This window comes from Glycine max, chromosome 16 (assembly GCF_000004515.6).
Source record: "Glycine max cultivar Williams 82 chromosome 16, Glycine_max_v4.0, whole genome shotgun sequence".
NCBI classification, from domain to species: Eukaryota; Viridiplantae; Streptophyta; class Magnoliopsida; order Fabales; family Fabaceae; genus Glycine; species Glycine max.
In genome coordinates, this window is record NC_038252.2 from 3,091,971 (window position 1) to 3,110,379 (window position 18,409).

General features: G+C 30.6%; 2 protein-coding genes across 2 annotated transcripts; one reads left to right on the forward strand and one right to left on the reverse strand.

The window, feature by feature from the left end:
- The first annotated feature begins 2,439 nt into the window (after positions 1 to 2,439).
- MPK4A (mitogen-activated protein kinase MPK4a) lies at positions 2,440 to 9,067 on the forward strand. The gene is made up of 6 exons (NM_001352963.1): positions 2,440 to 2,844; positions 3,539 to 3,668; positions 4,198 to 4,335; positions 6,461 to 6,793; positions 7,544 to 7,727; positions 8,442 to 9,067. Exons 1-6 carry the CDS (start codon positions 2,684 to 2,686, stop codon positions 8,615 to 8,617), a joined length of 1,122 nt encoding a protein of 373 aa, NP_001339892.1. The 5' UTR covers positions 2,440 to 2,683; the 3' UTR covers positions 8,618 to 9,067.
- Positions 9,068 to 9,122: 55 nt separating this feature from the next.
- Positions 9,123 to 14,107, reverse strand: LOC100778404 (probable polygalacturonase). Its single transcript, XM_003548596.5, has 6 exons — positions 13,514 to 14,107; positions 13,022 to 13,357; positions 11,620 to 11,740; positions 10,878 to 11,052; positions 10,676 to 10,746; positions 9,123 to 10,055 (listed from the first exon to the last, which is right to left on the reverse strand). Exons 1-6 carry the CDS (start codon positions 13,583 to 13,585, stop codon positions 9,355 to 9,357), a joined length of 1,476 nt encoding a protein of 491 aa, XP_003548644.2. The 5' UTR covers positions 13,586 to 14,107; the 3' UTR covers positions 9,123 to 9,354.
- Between the last annotated feature and the right edge of the window lie 4,302 nt (positions 14,108 to 18,409).

Here is an 18,409-nt window from a genome sequence, read left to right on the forward strand (position 1 = left end):
TTTGCATAAGAAAGCACTGATTTTTATTAAAGGGGAAAATGAACATTGACTGTAAAATTTACTGATAATTTGCATTTTATTCCTTCAGAGAGGTTCAAATTAAAGACTAAACCAATTCCAGTCGTGTGCTACGTTGACGACGACTTGGATTTTGTACTAATATCGTTTTTGAGAAGTTGTATTTATATTGTTTGTCCTCAAACTTCTTTGACTCGACTTCGTTCAGTGCAAATTATATCAGCAATATATGAAAATCTTTATATATATAAAAAGGAGAAAGAAGGGTGGGATAACTATGGAAATATATTTTAGTGGTTTAAAATTTTTTGAATTTGTAAGGTGAGAGTTTCAATTATTATCGCTATTGTAATAATGATTATTAAATATATTTTTTATGGTAAAATGTCTATAGAATATCTATAAATAATAGTTTTTTATATTCCTAAGCTTCACACTAAAATAAAAAAAAAAATTAATATACCATCTATAATGAGTGAGAGCTTTGAACGATCAAGTTCAATTGTAATGGTGGAAGGTAATTTTGATTCAATTTATTTTGCTTTTTATTTTTGTTATGCGTTGTTTTTTATTTTGAAGAATGCAATGAACATCAAGTTTAATATTTGCATAATTCTTTTAATATATAAAGATAAAGATCTCATGGTTCTTCTATTTCACATTTTCATGACGACATGATTTCAATTATAATAAGATTTTGAGTATAGGTAAATAATTTTTGGTGAATTAGATTTTAAAGAATTTTTTTTATTTATGTTATCTTCTCGCCTTTTTTCTATTTCATTTTTTTAATTATTTGTAAAAATGTTGCATTACTTATAACTTGGTGATTTTTTTTCTTTCAATTATAATTATCGTATTTGATATACATTGATTTATATTTTTCATTATTAATTTTTCCTAGAGTTTTCGAGATATTATTTGATATCACTTTCTTAGATGAATATTTAATCTTCTTTTTATTTATTTATTCTAATAATTTTGTTTTTATTATCGTACTTTTTTTATTAGATATGTATTTGTTTTGTTTGCTTCAATAGTTAAATATACTTTTAAAAATTATGAATGTTTTTTTTTTGGTGAAGTATATATGTAGATATTTCTTCCATTTTCTAGTCAATATTTTTTACAAAAATAATAAAATATATTACCAAAGAAAGTTTTAAAAAATATTAATTATCTAGTAGTTAGTTAATTTATTCAAATAATACGTTTATTATTTTTCAAAAATATCCTCATTTTTATTTTATTTAAGTAATTTGATTTTATTAATTTCATTGATCTTAATCTTTAATATATATATATATATATTAACCAAATATCCCAATAAAGTAGAAAGAAACTAAACAATGTACCTTAATTTTATTTAATTTTTTATATAGAAATATTTATCATTTATTGAAAAATGATTAGTTTTTACTTTTACATATCTTAAATATTATTAATTTTTATTTTCAATAATTTATCTTGAACCTAAATATATTTAATTTTCATTATTTACTTTTATTCAGAACTTCAATGTTATAATAATTTCCTTTCATAACATTCAATTATTAAATATTCTATAATTTTAATGATTTTAAAGAATAAATATAACATCTTAAAAAATAATAAATACTTATTGGAGCAAGCGGAATATTTAATATGTGGTAAATGTTTTAAACAGTTCGCAAGATTAAACAAAATTAAATAGTTGGCGTTATATGAGAAGTTGATTATATATTTCTATAAATAAGAAATATTCCTTACCCAGTTACCCATGAATATAGTTTAATATTTACCTTTCTGTCTTTTTTTTTTTTCATTTCTCTATTAAACAACAACACCTATCATGGGTTTGAAAATGAAAATAGAAAAAAAAAAATCTCGTACGGGCATACTTGCATTGCAAATGCATAAACTAGTTGCTTAGTTGGAGCTTTTCATTGACCAAACCAAAGAAAAAATTGGAGCTTTGCTACCTTTTATTTTATTTTAAAAAAGAATGAATAACACTTTATATGAGGTAAATAAAATAGCAACTTGATATTCATGCAATTTATTTATTTTTACCTAGAATCACGAAAAAAATTATTTATTTATTTAATATTAAAAGTTGATTTATCACATATAGTAGTCATTATTTATTTTAATTACCATTCAAGGCAATTGTAGATATCCACATTGTACCAACAAATTACTATACATATATGTTTATTTTTCTTTGCCGTAAAAATAATACTATAAAGATTATCAATGAACAAAATCAAACACAAGATAGTAAACCAATAGACTAATTAAACAATGATTTAAACGAAAAGGGAAATGAAAATAATAAGAAAAAAATGGGGGAAGAAACGAAAGGATTGGAAGTGGAAAATCACAGACAGCACACCAACGTTGATGAAAAAGAAGTGAAAAGAAAAGTCAATAAGTTCTCACGGGTTCACACATGCGTGTCCGCTTGAAAAGCAGTCTCATACCCTCTCTGTCTCTCTCTCTCTCTCTCTCTCACTTTGTCCTCCAAACTCAAGTGTCGGAAAGTTTGCTTCTTTTCCACTCTGAATCACCCTATTTATTTTGGGTCTCTCATCTTTCTTCTTCCTTCCAAGTTGTTTTTGGTGTTGGTGTTGGTGTTGAATTGAGTTGAGAAGAAAAGAAGAGGTCATAGACACACACACAAGACATGTCTGCTGTTGAGTCAGCTGAACACAACAACATCAGAGGAGTACCAACTCATGGTGGACGCTATGTTCAGTACAATATCTATGGCAATCTCTTCGAAGTTTCCAGAAAGTATGTCCCTCCTATTCGCCCTGTCGGTAGAGGTGCTTATGGTATTGTTTGGTAAGCCCAGAACTCTTTTATTTGCTGAATTTATTAGCATTTGTTGTTGTTGTTGTTGTTTTTTTTTTGGGCAAAGGGGTATCCTTGTTTTGAGCTGACTTAAGGAGCAAGAACTAGTTTTTGCTACTAATCAATCAAACCCCTTTTGTTAAGAATTGACCTTGTTTTTTGTTAAGTTGATGTTTGGTCTGTTTATTGAGTGAATGAATATTGAATTGGTTATTTTGGTTTGATGATGATGAAGATCACTTTTAAACTTGAATTTTTCTTATTTGCTTTTTAAGATATAGGATAATTACCAATTTGCCATGTCTTGATGCGATTCGTGAGCTGAATGAATCATATGTTACTCCTTAGATTACTATCTTTGTAGTTTTTAAAATGTAGGCCAATTGTCTCATTAGATAATATACTGATGCTATGATTCTGCTTAAGTCAAAGTGGAAAATCAGATGGGGTCGTTCTTCTGGTATCTCTGTGTGCTCATGACTTATGTGGTATTGATGCTGTTAATAGCATAGTTCTTGGTATTTTAAAACTCAATTACATGGTGTACAATGTATGTGTTGTGGATGGTTTATTAAAATTTGGGGTCTGACTAGGAGTAGGAGTTCGTTTTTGTCATCCATGTGACATAGATTTTCTGCTAGCAAAAAGGATGTGAGGAACACTATTAATTTTTTGTTTCCTTCAGCGCTGCTGTAAATGCAGAGACAGGCGAGGAAGTTGCCATTAAGAAGATTGGCAATGCATTCGACAACAGAATAGATGCCAAAAGGACCTTACGGGAAATTAAACTTCTTCGGCACATGGATCATGCAAATGTAAGTTTGATACTATTTTACTTGCACTCGGACATTATACACCTTGTTTTCCTTGATGTCATTGTTCATTTTCATCTGTGGCAGTCTGAAATGTTCCTATTTGACCAAATATTTCTTCCTTTCTTTGCTTCTTACCCCATTTTCTGTTGCATCTGCAAAAGCTTTGATCTGTAACATTTAATTTGCTTACTGAACAAGTGACACAGTGCAACATCCTGTGGTGCAATGCACAAATATGATATGCATGATATTTTCGTTTGATGTGTAGATCTGTAACATTTAATATCCTGTGGTGCAATGCACAAATATGATATGCATGATATTTTCGTTTGATGTGTAGATCTGTAACATTTAATTTGCTTACTGAACAAGTGACACAGTGCAACATCCTGTGGTGCAATGCACAAATATGATATGCATGATATTTTCGTTTGATGTGTAGATTATCAATAATGCACAAATATCTTCGTTAGCATTTATCTTGCAAAGTGGACTGACTGCTTGGTTATCAATAATTTATCCAATGCAGATTATGTCCATTAAAGATATTATACGTCCTCCACAGAAGGAAAACTTCAATGATGTGTACCTTGTTTCTGAGTTAATGGACACAGATCTGCATCAAATAATTCGTTCCAATCAGCAATTGACTGATGATCATTGTCGGGTTAGAACTTTAACTACTTTTAGCATATGACTTTTAATCTACTTAGTTGAAAGACTTTATAACTAATGGGTTGGTGGTTAATGTATTCTCCTTTGGTTGTATTTTTGCACAAACTGAAGATAAAACAAAAAATAATGGGATTGAGTAGATGTACTAAACATAAATCTCTGTGGTCTCAAGTGAGCAATATTGCACACTTTTCATGCAGTTATATCTAGGGGTGCTCATGGTTTGGTTATTTAAATAACCATAACCATAACTAATAAATAACTAGATTATAAATGGTTATAATAACTATAACCATAACTAGTTTATGAATATAACTAGTTATATAACCGGTTATGAATAAATAAAAATAAGTTATTTGAAATAACTATTTCCATAAAACTGGTTATAGTTTTATAACTATAGCTATTTTTTAAATAAAAATTAAGTTATTTGAAATAACCATTTCTATAAAATTGGTTATAGTTTTATAACTACTTTTATATAACTGGTTATTATATAACTAATTATTGTTAGTTATGGTTATTTTCTTTGAAACTAGTTTTTTTAGCAGCCCTAGTTCCATCTGAGTTTGATAGGCCTGGCTTTCACTTTTTCGGTTTTTCTGTCAAACTGAAATAGTGTTTTGTTTGTATTTGTGCAATGTTGTGACAGCAACAGTAGTGTAGTGGCATTGCTCTTACTTTCTTTGAAGTTTTACTTCCAAAATCATGTCAATGGTGTAAATAAATTTCACCCAGTATGTTTTAAACTTGATACTACTATTGATTTTGTATGACATAAGACATATGAACTTGTGTCACTACAATGATACATATCTAGTGTTGGTCAGGATTTGAACAAACACTTTTGGCCTGAATTTATTGGCTTACCAGATTTTTATTTTTTCCTTTGCATATAAACTTTATGTGGTAGCCACTCTTAAAGGTGTAGACCTATTATTAACTTTTATTTGAGCAATTCTTTGCAGAAAAAAATTCCGCATCTTTTACCTTTGTTTTTGGTCTTGATTCTTGTTACATCATTCTGTTGTCATTAATAAACTTCGGTTATGAGAAAGATTATGCTTTGGTTTTCATCACTAATAATATTTGTGGACAAAATTTTGTTCTGGTTATGCTAAATCTGTGCCTGAATTTATTGGCTTACCAGATTTTTATTTTTTCCTTTGCATATAAACTTTATATGATAGCCACTCTCAAAAGTGTAGACCTATTATTAACTTTTATTTGAGCAATTCTTTGCAGAAAAAAATTCCGCATCTTGTACCTTTGTTTTTGGTCTTGATTCTTGTTACATCATTCTGTTGTCATTAATAAACTTCGATCATGGGAAAGATTATGCTTTGGTTTTCATCACTAATAATATTTGTGGACAAAATTTTGTTCTGGTTATGTTAAAAATGTTATATAAATTCTGTGCCTGAATTTATTGGCTTACCAGATTTTTATTTTTTCCTTTGCATATAAACTTTATATGATAGCCACTCTCAAAAGTGTAGACCTATTATTAACTTTTATTTGAGCAATTCTTTGCAGAAAAAAATTCCGCATCTTGTACCTTTGTTTTTGGTCTTGATTCTTGTTACATCATTCTGTTGTCTTTAATAAACTTTGATCATGGGAAAGATTATGCTTTGGTTTTCATCACTAATAATATTTGTGGACAAAATTTTGTTCTGCTTATGTTAAAAATGTTATATAAATCTGTGCTGGGTGTGTATAATGTTTTTCACTTTCTCTACAACAGACAGGTGGAAACATTTTAATACGAATTAGCTTTACATTTTGCATTAATATGCTGAATTACCTTTGACTTTACTCAGTAATTTTATTCTGCTTGTTTTGAATTATATAGGTACGTGAATGTGACATTCATGGTTATATATAACAATAGATAAAATGTAATTATACTTGGGAACAAGAGCTTAGAACCTTGTAGACTGGATGAAGCTTGATCCGTGTACTAGGTGATGTAGGTCTCCTATCTCACTTGTGGGGTCCGCACCATCTATTTCACTGCATGGATTTCATGTGGTCTCCAAGGCTTCAGGCACTGTAGCATAATTCTTATATTTTCTTTCTTGCAGCCACTCATAAGAACTTTTTTTTTGCCCCAGTATTTTCTGTATCAATTGTTACGAGGGCTCAAATATGTACATTCAGCAAATGTTTTGCACCGAGATCTAAAGCCTAGTAATTTGCTATTGAATGCCAATTGTGACCTTAAGATTGCGGACTTTGGTCTTGCTAGAACCACATCTGAAACTGACTTTATGACTGAGTATGTGGTCACTAGATGGTACCGAGCTCCCGAATTGCTTCTTAATTGTTCAGAATATACAGCAGCCATTGATATATGGTCTGTTGGTTGCATACTTGGTGAAATCATAACAAGACAACCGCTCTTTCCTGGCAAAGATTATGTTCATCAGCTGAGACTTATCACAGAGGTATTAGCTTGATTCCAAACTCCTGAATTAGCTAGCATAATTATATTAAGACTGATTATGTTCTTGTTTGTTTGTATTTCTTTTCTCTCTTTTAGAACTGGATGTTGGATCTATTTGCAAATTATAGTTCCAACTTCTACAGCTTTATGTGATTGTGAATTTTGGGTGTCAAGCTTTGCTAAAATGCTGTTGGTACCTTGATTATTTTTAACCTTTGGGTTATTTCCGTCCATATCGACCTCTTGTTAATCTTGTTACTTCAAGAGTCAGAAAAAAATTTCTAATGAAGAGGGAAATGGTAATGGGAATGATGTCTAAATGGAAAACTATGAAAATGAATCCCAGTTTTGAAGTTCAATTTTTAAGTGCTTAGTTTTTATTTATGGGACATGGTACGTTTGTTCCTTGTTATAGAATAATTTCTCCACATGACCATAGCATATTGTTATGGAAAAACATCAAATAGTTGTACTCTCTTTGGCTCTACTTTTGTCCCCTTGGTTCCTTTTTTACTTTTTGGGAACAAAAGGAAACCATACATGTGAGAGATGAAACTTGGTTAAATTAAGAATGCTTATATAGTCATTAACTCATTGTGTTCTAGCTTGCTGCCAACTCACAGTTGCAAACAATAGATTCAGATTATGCAGTTTCCTGGTAGAATGCAAATTCTCATTCTCCGATCCTTTTCAGATCTCTTTCTGATTTAAAATTAACTCTAGCATGACAATTTTCTTTTCTTTCAAAAAGCTGATAGGTTCGCCAGATGATGCCAGCCTTGGATTTCTACGAAGTGATAATGCTCGTAGATACGTAAAACAGCTTCCGCAGTATCCAAAACAAAACTTTTCTGCTAGATTTCCCACCATGTCTCCTGGTGCGGTTGACTTGCTAGAGAAGATGCTCATCTTTGATCCAAACAGGCGTATTACAGGTAAAATTGCTTGCAAAACTTTTGCCCCCACTTTTATTGAATGACTACAACTTATTGTTCCTGGAGCTGTATATTAATTGTAATGATAAAGGGACAGCTATTGATGTGAAAGATCAAGTTACCACAACTGACAACTTTAGCACCAACTAGCACCACAAGAAGCAAAACTGGAAAAATAATTAAAATATGAGGGTACCAATTAAAATTTTGGGATAAGTTTTTCTAATTTTGTTTTGAAGGCACCCTTGTAAGTATGTGTAGTGTTTGCTGGCCTCCAATGATTTTTTTTTTAGTTCAGAACAACCAGATCAATGACAAATTTGTTTTTTGTTCAAGTGCCCTATGCTCATTTCTGGTTAAAATTTTTATGTCTTGAACCCATTACTATTAGGTCACTGTGTGTGTAATAACATGTTAGGATCCTATTGCAAGGTATGAGATTTGAGTGTACATCGAAAGTATGGTATTTTGTTATAGAGTTTATAGGACCTTGGGGCTTAGGCTCTCCAACAACAAAAGTAAAACTTTGTGGTGTGGTTCTCTCTAGATTCTTATCATAACATTAATGTAAAATCCAACTAGTTTTATGAATTCATCAAAACTCTTTTTTCTCATGTTTCTTGACAATATATATACAAGTGGTCTTTTATAAAAAAAGGAGATTCTTTTTTTGGATGTATTTTTATTCATTGTACCCCACTTGATTCTTTTCAGTTGACGAGGCGTTGAGCCACCCATACATGTCACCTCTCCATGACATCAATGAGGAACCTGTTTGCACCAGACCTTTCAGTTTTGACTTTGAGCAACCATCATTCACTGAAGAAGACATCAAGGAACTCATCTGGAGAGAATCTGTGAAGTTCAATCCTGTTCCACCAGTCTACTGAGATTTTGTATTTATGTTGTATATGTTTAGTGAAATATCTGATGACTAATATATACATTTTATGACCACTACTTGGCAAGTTGCAGCGCACAGAAGATATGAAAACGTATTGGAGATACTGAGATTCACTGAGTTTGTTGAAGGTTTCTTTCGTTTTAGTCTCATCTCAGATACTTGGATAATCATATTGTTGAGATGTACTGAGGAAAGAAAGGATCAAAATATGTTTCAGCAGAATATCCTAAAGCTCCAACTCCTTGTTGTACTTCTATCCTTCTTTTTAGATTCAAGGTCCATAGTTTAGTGCATTGAACTGTTCTTGCCAGTTTTTCCTATCCTTTACATCAAGAAAAATTCACAAGAAAACTTTTAATTTGTGGGGACAGACAGTATCTCATATTCCCATTGTATGACATTTAAATTAAATTAAATGTAATGGTTTGTTAGAGTATTCCAAATAATTTAAACAATATCCTATGTCAGACATATCTTGTATAGTGATCCTCTTAACAAAAACAGAACTAGCAAAATTTGATTAATGCAACAGCGTAATGCTTAGGCTTTAAGAACCATAAAGCCATTTCTTAAATCAACTTGTAGAGAGAAAAAAAAATTGTTTCATTACTAGACAGAAAATTCATTTCTCATCTTGAGCAATGATTTCTGGATGAAATGGGAAAAGACTAGCCTTAAATAAATCTATAAGACGCATCTTAAAACAAGTGTAGTCATGCATGCTTAATGCTTGTAAACACACTTCTGAAGCTCCAACATATCAATTGGTAGATTCTCTTGGGGAAAATCACATGCTTTGATTTTCTCTGGCCCTTGATCAGGCAAAGAATTGCATGGCTTGGGAGTCACCCCACTTGTGATCCCTTCAATATCAGTGCATGCCCATGGCTGCTTCTTGGCCTTGGCTGCCATATTAATTGTCACATTGGCAATGCAGATTCCAGTAAAGGGGTCATTGGAGATTCCTTCCAACCTAGCAGCTATGGTGACATTGTCAGCCACCACATCTCTATAGTTGATGCCATTGATCTCAGGCAAAGCATTAGGATCATAGTGGCTATCAGCATGTGAACCATAGTTACCAGTCATCCAAAATACCCATTTCATGGTGTGCATGGTCATTCTCTTGACATATATGTCCTTCACATACCCTCCTCTTCCTACTGCTGTCTTGATTCTGACACCTGATTCTGTGTGGATGGCTGTGATGTCCTCAGCTCTGACATCTTGGATTCCACCTGACATCTCACTCCCCAAGGCAATGGCTGCACTTTCTGGAGAAATGCATGTCAGCCTTCTGATAACTAGTTGTTTTGTGGGCCATCCAAACTTTATGCCATACTCATCCCACCCACTCTTCACTGCCACACAGTCATCTCCAGAAACTATGTAACAGTCTTCAATTCTTGTATTTGTGCAAGAATCTAATACCCAAACAAAGAGTGTTAATAAAGAAACATTAAATATACTATAAATCTACTCAATTGTCCTGTACATAACACCCTTTCAACCATTTTTCAAGCGTTAAGAAATTTAGTTAAACTAATTAGTAATATTAAATTTATCAGCAATTTATATTTTTTACATTGCAAATTATATTCTTTTAATTTCTTTCCATCTAATTAATGTATTTCTACTTAAGAATAGTTTTGTAAAAACAAATTTGACACATATCAATAGAAACGATATATCTTACAATTTTTTTTTCTCCGTAATTTTCTCCTCAGTTTTAAAAGTTTACTTGTTTAGCTTATTTTTATCTAATGAAATAAAATATTTACTATCCTTTCAATTTATTTTTATTTAATTTTTGAAATACTTATATGATCAGCATACAAGAAAACATATCAGTTGCATATGGGGTGAGAACGTTGAAAAAAAGTTTTAAAAAAACTAATTTTAATCAAATAATTATGTGTAAAACAATTGAATGAATATTAACATTTACGTAAAATTAAATGGTCAAAACTAATTCGTTTTACATTTTTACTTGATACACTCTCCACATGCACATATATACTAGAAATAATCTTCTGATGCTCACCTGGATTAATGCCATCAGTGTTTGGAGATGGGACAGGAGCGATGATGGTGAGGCCCTTAATAATAATATTGCTGTATAGTGTTGGAAAAGTTGTTATAATTTTGAAATTGTGATAACATTTCAGAGGTGTAATAATGCTTCTGTAACGTAATCTTGAAGGCATTTATAACTTGAATAAGACTAAATGAAAGGCAAGAATTACCTGCTATAAACTGGATGAACATTCCATGATGGAGAATTTAGGAGGGTTAAATTGGAGATTTGAATCTTGTCTGAGAACATTAATTCAATCAAGTAGGGGCGAGTGTACTTCAGCTTTTTCTTTTGAAATTTCTGCCACCAAAATGCTCCCTGGCCATCTATGGTGCCATTGTCACCTATCACCAAAATAGTCATAATTCCATTCATACTAAGATTAGTCAACAAGCACAAACAATAATAAAATCATTTAATCCATAGTTAATAATTTAATATAATATCAAATTTTCAATAATTTTTTAAATAATGTGAAGTTGATATTTAAAATGTTTGTCATTTAAGCAATCATCACACTTGACCAAGAAAGAGATGTAGTATGATCATTGGTCACACAATACATCATTAAGCATCAAACAAACGACTAACCAGCTTGCTAGCTCTTCAAATAACTATATGTCTAATTTGACTCAAAGTAACTCTTGAGAGACTACATAGAATATAAATATTAAATTAAACAATTAACAAAAAACAAATACGAGTCTAAAATGACCAAAACATAAAATGTAATGAAAAAAATAAAATAAAAATTAAGCCTAATTAATAGAATACATTGAATCAGAGAGCAAGTAAAGTTTGGCAAATTGAATTCAAACTTTTGATGCGTAGCACATGTTTGCTGAAAAAGGTTCACCAACCCTTAACCACTTAGTTTGATAATTGTTTCATGCAACTTTTTTTTTCCATACCTGTGACAATAACATCAGTGAGGTTTGTTCCAAATATGAGGCTGGTGTACCTTCCTGCTGCTGCATCTCTTCCTCTACCGTACGATGGGAGTGGTTCAATCACAGGCCACTCTCTAATATCCTAAACCAATTTATATTAATTAAATAATTAGTATTAATAAAAATAAAAACTTTGGTTAGTGGTGTCACACATTAAAGTGCTAAAATGTGCTATACTGTTCCCCTATAAACAAATGACAAAAAGTGTATTGGACCACACTATGGCACTGGCAGAGATAGTTTCTAGGAGGAATAAACCAGAAGTGCTAGGATTAAAGGTTCCTTTCCCACGAACCCAATTTGTCATTAAGTGAGTTTTGTGAACACTTTTTAGTTGACCAAAGGTTGAGGAGTTTGTAAATTGCTTTCACGAGTTACTTAACAATTTTGTTTTGATAGCATAGTTTTTCTAGTAACAGTAAGAAGTGAATAACCTTGTGACACATTTGTTCATTTATTTAACATCTTACCTTATTTGTAACTCAAGTGAATCCCTTTAAAAACGTATATTTCCAATTTCATCAATAAGTCATGAGTCTATGACTCTCATGACATTGATGAATAACAAACTAGTTTTTTCTTTTCTTTTTCTTTTAATTTTGAAAGGACATTTAAGAAATTCTAGCCTGAGTACTAAACAAAGCACATATTATTAATTTTCCATCGATGAAGTCCACTCACATAATTTCTTTTACCATCCACCTAATGAAAGCTAAGAGCATCACTTCCTTGACTTATTGTTCATTTTGTTTTTTGTCAGACTTAGGAAATAGTTCTCCCCAAATGCTGCCAAAAGGAAAGGTGCAAGAAAGGGAAGATAGGGCCAACTGGGTGAAAGTGTAAAACAACATTAGTTCAAATAGCAGAATCAGTAGAATAACTTTTTCCACTACTATCAAAGACTATGGAGGAACAATAACACTTGCTTGAAGGTAGACAAAGATCTGATATTTGTGGTTATTTAGTCATTAGGAGGAGATACTATTGTGACACCAATGAAAAAAAAAAGATGACAGAAAATCAGTTAAGATTTCTGAACACATACAAAGAAGGTTATAGGAAACACTACTGAGGAACGTAGATTACAAGATTTTTAGTCATATAAAAGGATAAAAGGAGACCAAGAAGGATGTTAAAACTTGAAATAAATTATTAAAAAAATCTTAACAATGAATAATATTTAAGAGGATTTGATTTTTAACCGAATCTAATGGTGTTATATAATCCATATAGCCTATCTCACCCAGAGAACACAAGACTATAGTTGTTGCAAACCCTGAAATTGATTGTTAACCAGGTCATGATCTCATCATATTAGTGATTACTAAGTCTTAAAAGAATGAACATAAAACAAAATAGATACCTGAGATGCAAGAAGAAAAGCATCTTTGTTTAGATACAAAGTGAAGTGACTGATTAAACTAAAACTCCCAGTAAGCCACTTCCCAGCAGGAACATACAGCTGAGCCCCTCCTTTAGAAGCATACTGACTCAGATGACTGATTGCAGACTGAAAAGCCTTTGTATTTGATGTATTTCCATCTCCAACACCACCAAAATCAATCAATGAAGCACTATGAGCCCTGCAATTTATAGCTTTGTACTCAAAGGAAGTTCTAGCAGTTTTGGCTTTTCTGCTCTCAGCTACCTCTGAGCTCAGCAGTGTCACCAAAAGGAGAGCACAAACCAATCTAATTACCTGTAAAACAAATCACACCTCTTAGAAAGAAAAAAAAAATGTAGAAAATAGTATATATGTAGCTCTACATAAAAGTTTATATATGCAGGAAATAATTTCATGATATATTAGACCAGAATGCTACTTAGAATGACAGAGGAGGAAAAAGGGTCTCACTTGTACCCTCACGTGAGATTTCCACAAGAGCTTCATCCTAAGAAAAGGCACTTTGGTATTTGTTTGAGACATATGTGAAGAGTGAAGAAGCTGTGTTAAGTATTTATAGGGGAAGTTATGGCTAATAGGTTCATGAATTCTCAAAATTCAAAAGGAGGATGATTATTGTATAGGAGTTGTTTAACAAAATAACCGACGATTGTTTACTCTCTCTATATACATATTTTGTAAATATGCCTATAACCTATACTTTAAAGTCCCCAATGTACTAAATAGTAAATACCCTTTTTGATCATTCTTAAACACAAAACATACAAGTCCAAGATTATTTGTTATCTTTAGGAACCATGATGTACCAAAAGAATGATAGTCAAGGTTTCAGTCTTAGTTGCAACTTCAAATAGGAGTTGATTATTTTTCCTTTAAATCCTTGAGTGTATACATTTTTTTCCCTTTCCATTTGCTTCGAAGGTGAGCAATAGTATTCCCCATGTTTTCTAGTGGACGTTCTTTGAAATTATAAACCGTTACATTTGTATAATTGATGAAATGTTTGGCATCGAAGTATGTTCAATCAAGGGTTTAATAGTTAAGAATCGACAATATTCAATTAATGAACATTATGATTTCCTTTCCTCTTTCTCTCTCCAGCCCGTATATAAATTATAAAGTAACGCTATATTTTCTTACAAAATCATCTTATTTATTCTCTTGTTAAATGGAAAATAAATAAATATCATAAACCGTTTTAGTTAATGTAATAATGTCTAACTTGGAGTCTTTGACAAACATTCGTAGTCTCATGGATGCTCAAGACAATCAACGGCGCGCTCTGGTCAGAAAACTGTTTTTATGAGGATTCATGAAGCAGTCAAACAGTACATATGCTAATTTTGAATGTTCATGCGTTGCTCTGTCAAATTCACGACTCATTTTCATTATTGCTACCGTCACATTATTATGAAATGTTAACAGCACACGAACACGATCCACCGTTTCAATGTCATTTTCTTAATCTTATTGTGCACACATGTCCTTGGTTCCTGACCCAATATCAAGTATATGGAAATTGCACTTAACGTATTTATGTCTTGGCATAGTATATATCCAGTGGGGGGCAAGGGGAAACTAATCATGTAGTTTTCTTGTTATTGTGCTTCGTGAATTTCGAAGAAGCTTAGAAATTAGAATGATGGGCAATTGGGTCCCTGTGGTATCTACTATGGAATATATATTGTTGTATAATATAAAGACTTTAAAATATTAGTTAAGAAATTAAAATAAAAAATATTTATTCTCGAGATCAATAAAAGAATGTAAACAAAATTTTATGCAGTATAATTTTGTACATTCTTACAAATATTTCTCGTTTTATTTCGTTTATCCTAATGGCACTATGGAACATTGTGGTATTAGAATATAGTTAAAGGGACTTATTGGAGTTCTCACTTCACTTTCTATTGGATCTAGTGAGTCTCTCTCTTCTCCTTCACGCCCACTCCAAACCCCACTACTGCCTACCCATTTCGTAGAGGCAGAAAATTTGTGGTCGTTTCATAACCCTTTCATCCTCACCATGTATCTATTCTTGAGTTTTTTACCTCAAAACTAAATAAAAAATAAAAAATTATTCGAATAATACAAGTGTAAAATTATTTATACAAATAACTGTATGGGGTGAGAAATCGGTTCCCCGCACCTTCATTTCTCAAAATGCACCTTAAAAAAAATTTCCTTGTTGGAAAATCTGTGGTTTATGCACGATTTCTCAACATGTTTTTTTATTTTATTTTATTTTATTTTTATAATTTTTTAATTGCATATTTATTTATTTATTTTGTTTTTTTAAATATTTTCTTTTTCTTTTTTTAGAAATTTTTTAATGTGTCATTTACTTATTTTTTCTTTTTGCTTTCTTTTATTCTATATTTTTTTTGTTTATTCATTTTTTCTTTTTTCTTGAGTGGATTTCCATTTTATTTTTATAAATTTATTTCAATGTTTCTATAAAAAAAATTAATTTATTTTTAATAAAATTTATATTTAACCCACAACTTTGATTCAATTAAAAAAGAGAGATTGGGTTAACATGAAATAGAATTAAATTACAAACAATATAACATAATATTTAAATTAACATTGTTTGATTAAGAATTAAAATTACAAATAATTTGATATAAGATTAAAATTGACGTTGTTGGTTTGAGCCTACACTTCCAAATACGACGAGAATATTTATTTTTTGAATAATCAAAGTTACAACATACGAAACATATTTTTGATTGACTTGAATGAAAATTAGAAAAAATAAATCATAAAATTAGAAATTAAAAGGAAACAAAAAAATCTAAATAAATATACAATTAAAAAAATAAAAAAGTAAAAAAGAAAAAAAAGAAAAGATTATAAAAATGAAATGAAAAAAACATGTTGAGGAATTGATGCATGCTCACCCATTTCCTAATAATGAGAATTTTTTTAAGATGTATTTTGAGAAATCCGTACGTGGTGAACTCATTTCTCATCCCAAACAGTATTTTTTATTATTTGGGAAAATATATTTTTATATTTTTGGAGTAAAAAAATATTTATTCTTTGTGGTAGAAATAATCACAAAGTTAAAAGAGATTAATTTATATGTATTTTTAGCATAAAAAAATATATGTAATTAATTAAAAATAATTGTTGATATATTTTTTAAGAAAATTATTTTAAAAATCAATAAGTTTATTATATATAACGTATGATTAGATGAGATTGTAAAAATAATTCCACTTTCATCATATAAGCCATATATTCACTCAAATTAAAATATACTTTAAGTTTGATGTGACAATATTCTTGATTAGGCAGTGAATTATTTTGGTGTCTAAAAGGTTAATTAAGAGTCGGTTATTTTAATTAACCTATACCAAATAGCGTCCCAAACCTACTAGGCTCACCATATTATATAGAGACTACCATTAACAAACACATAAATAGACCAGCCATAATCACCATATAGTCTTGTTGACACCATTCATATCGCAAACTTGTTGAATATGACTGAGTCTGAGATACATCCTTAATTTCCTCTTCATCATGGTCGTCACGCCTCCTAGGAAGCCCTCCCTCATTTTCATGTTCTGATCCTTTTTTGTTCTTATTTACATTCTTTCTCTCTCTCGATCTAATTATCTACCTCTCCCATTTTATGTTTGGATCCTTTGGTTTTAACTTAATCAAAAAACTTTTATGTACATTCTTTCTTCTTTTTTTATTTTTTATTATTTTAACAAAGTGATGTTGTCTGTGTATCTTAATGTGGCACTTATTGTGTACATTAAATATTTTGTGTTAATTGATGCTACCACCACTAGAATGATACTCCTTCCTTTTATGCTTATAGCATTGAAAACAAAATTCATATTGATTGATATTTTTAGTTTTCAATAAAAACATTAAAAATTTTATTCTAAATTTACCCCAAATAAATTATATATATCAATGTAATGTTGTCATTTTTTTGGCTATTGTACTTATCTATTTTTCAACCACTACCATTAATCATTCCTCTAGACCTAAATACAAGCAACAAAAAAATATTTTGACTCAAACAAAAATGTCCAACCATTAAACTAATCCTTATTAAAAAATGAGACCTAACTAGATCTTGTCTCTACCTAATGTTATCAAATAAAAATTTCATAAACAACAGATAGATTATGTTTATTAATTAATATTATGTTTGTTCTAACTTATATTTGTTTTCTTATTTTTTAAGTATTTATTATAGTGTTATGCTTGTAATTATTAAAAAAGGGTGAAGAACAAAATTAAATCATATTTTGGATAAATTAACAAATTTATCCTTGAATGTGTCACGTAGACTCTTCCATTAACGGTATTAGACGGACTCTAACGAATGGATGAATTTGTCGCGCTTTTTTCACTTTGGGAGATTAAAATTTAATTTTTCATCTTTCAAGACGAATTTCTCAAGGCTCTATATATTTAGAAATAAAAATAACCATTTATCCAAGAATTAAAGAACCGAGACAACAAAAAAAGTGAGCAAGCAAGCATATGAAAGTGAAAATGATTGATGTGGGAAATAAAAGTTGGCAAGTTGCTATGTCCCAAATGAATGCTTTTATTTTATTTCTTTTGAAACACATTTATCTTTTCTGAGTGATAATCTTGTAGAGTCATATAAGATCATAATTAACGATAAAATTCTTTCTCTAAATATTTAAAATAACTGTATATTCAAGATTTAGAATTCAAATTTGTTGGTTAAATTAAAACAACATCCACGCACTTGGTGGTCCCGGACGGATGTTTTAATTGAAGTATTAATTAACTTCTACTTTAGCAACCGTGCGCATGCTTTAATTATGTATGTAGTCTCGTGTGTTTTAAATTTGCAAAGTTAACGATCTCAGGCAAAAGTGCGGGAGATACACAAAATATGAATTGATTGGCATATATGGTTTAATTTCTTGGTTGACGGTAAGTGTGAGTATATAGTAGTATATTGTTACTTTTACAAATATAACCAGTCATATGAAAATCTTTATAGTCTTTCGATACATGCAGATATTGGCCACCACCACTTTGCCTGCTGTGTGTAGTTAAGTACAGTGCATGTACGTGATTTGTCTATCTTCCATATTAAAGGAATCATCCATGCATGAAATGAAAGGGATCAAAATGAAAGACTAATTAAAGCTATGTTAATTTGGCAAGCTACGCAGATGAATAAATTAAAGAGATATGCATAGGTGATACATAAAAAGCAGGGAGAGAAATTAAAGCTATGTTAATTTAGCAAGGTGCTGAGACAGTGAGAATGAGTATAAGCGAAGGAAAGAATATGTTTCGTGAGTTTGTATAAAATAATAAAGAAAATAAGAA

What these genes read in the sequence shown, in the direction of transcription:
- MPK4A (NM_001352963.1), top strand. Translation starts at nt 2,684, where the DNA reads ATGTCTGCTGTTGAGTCAGCTGAACACAACAACATCAGAGGAGTACCA. An exon ending in GGCACATGGATCATGCAAAT is followed by an intron (nt 3,669 to 4,197) that starts GTAAGTTTGATA and finishes TATCCAATGCAG; the next exon opens with ATTATGTCCATTAAAGATAT. An exon ending in AGCTGAGACTTATCACAGAG is followed by an intron (nt 6,794 to 7,543) that starts GTATTAGCTTGA and finishes TCTTTCAAAAAG; the next exon opens with CTGATAGGTTCGCCAGATGA.
- LOC100778404 (XM_003548596.5), bottom strand. Translation starts at nt 13,585, where the DNA reads ATGTCTCAAACAAATACCAAAGTGCCTTTTCTTAGGATGAAGCTCTTG. An exon ending in GTTCATCCAGTTTATAGCAG is followed by an intron (nt 10,747 to 10,877) that starts GTAATTCTTGCC and finishes AACACTATACAG; the next exon opens with CAATATTATTATTAAGGGCC. An exon ending in CACTGATGGCATTAATCCAG is followed by an intron (nt 10,056 to 10,675) that starts GTGAGCATCAGA and finishes TTTGGGTATTAG; the next exon opens with ATTCTTGCACAAATACAAGA.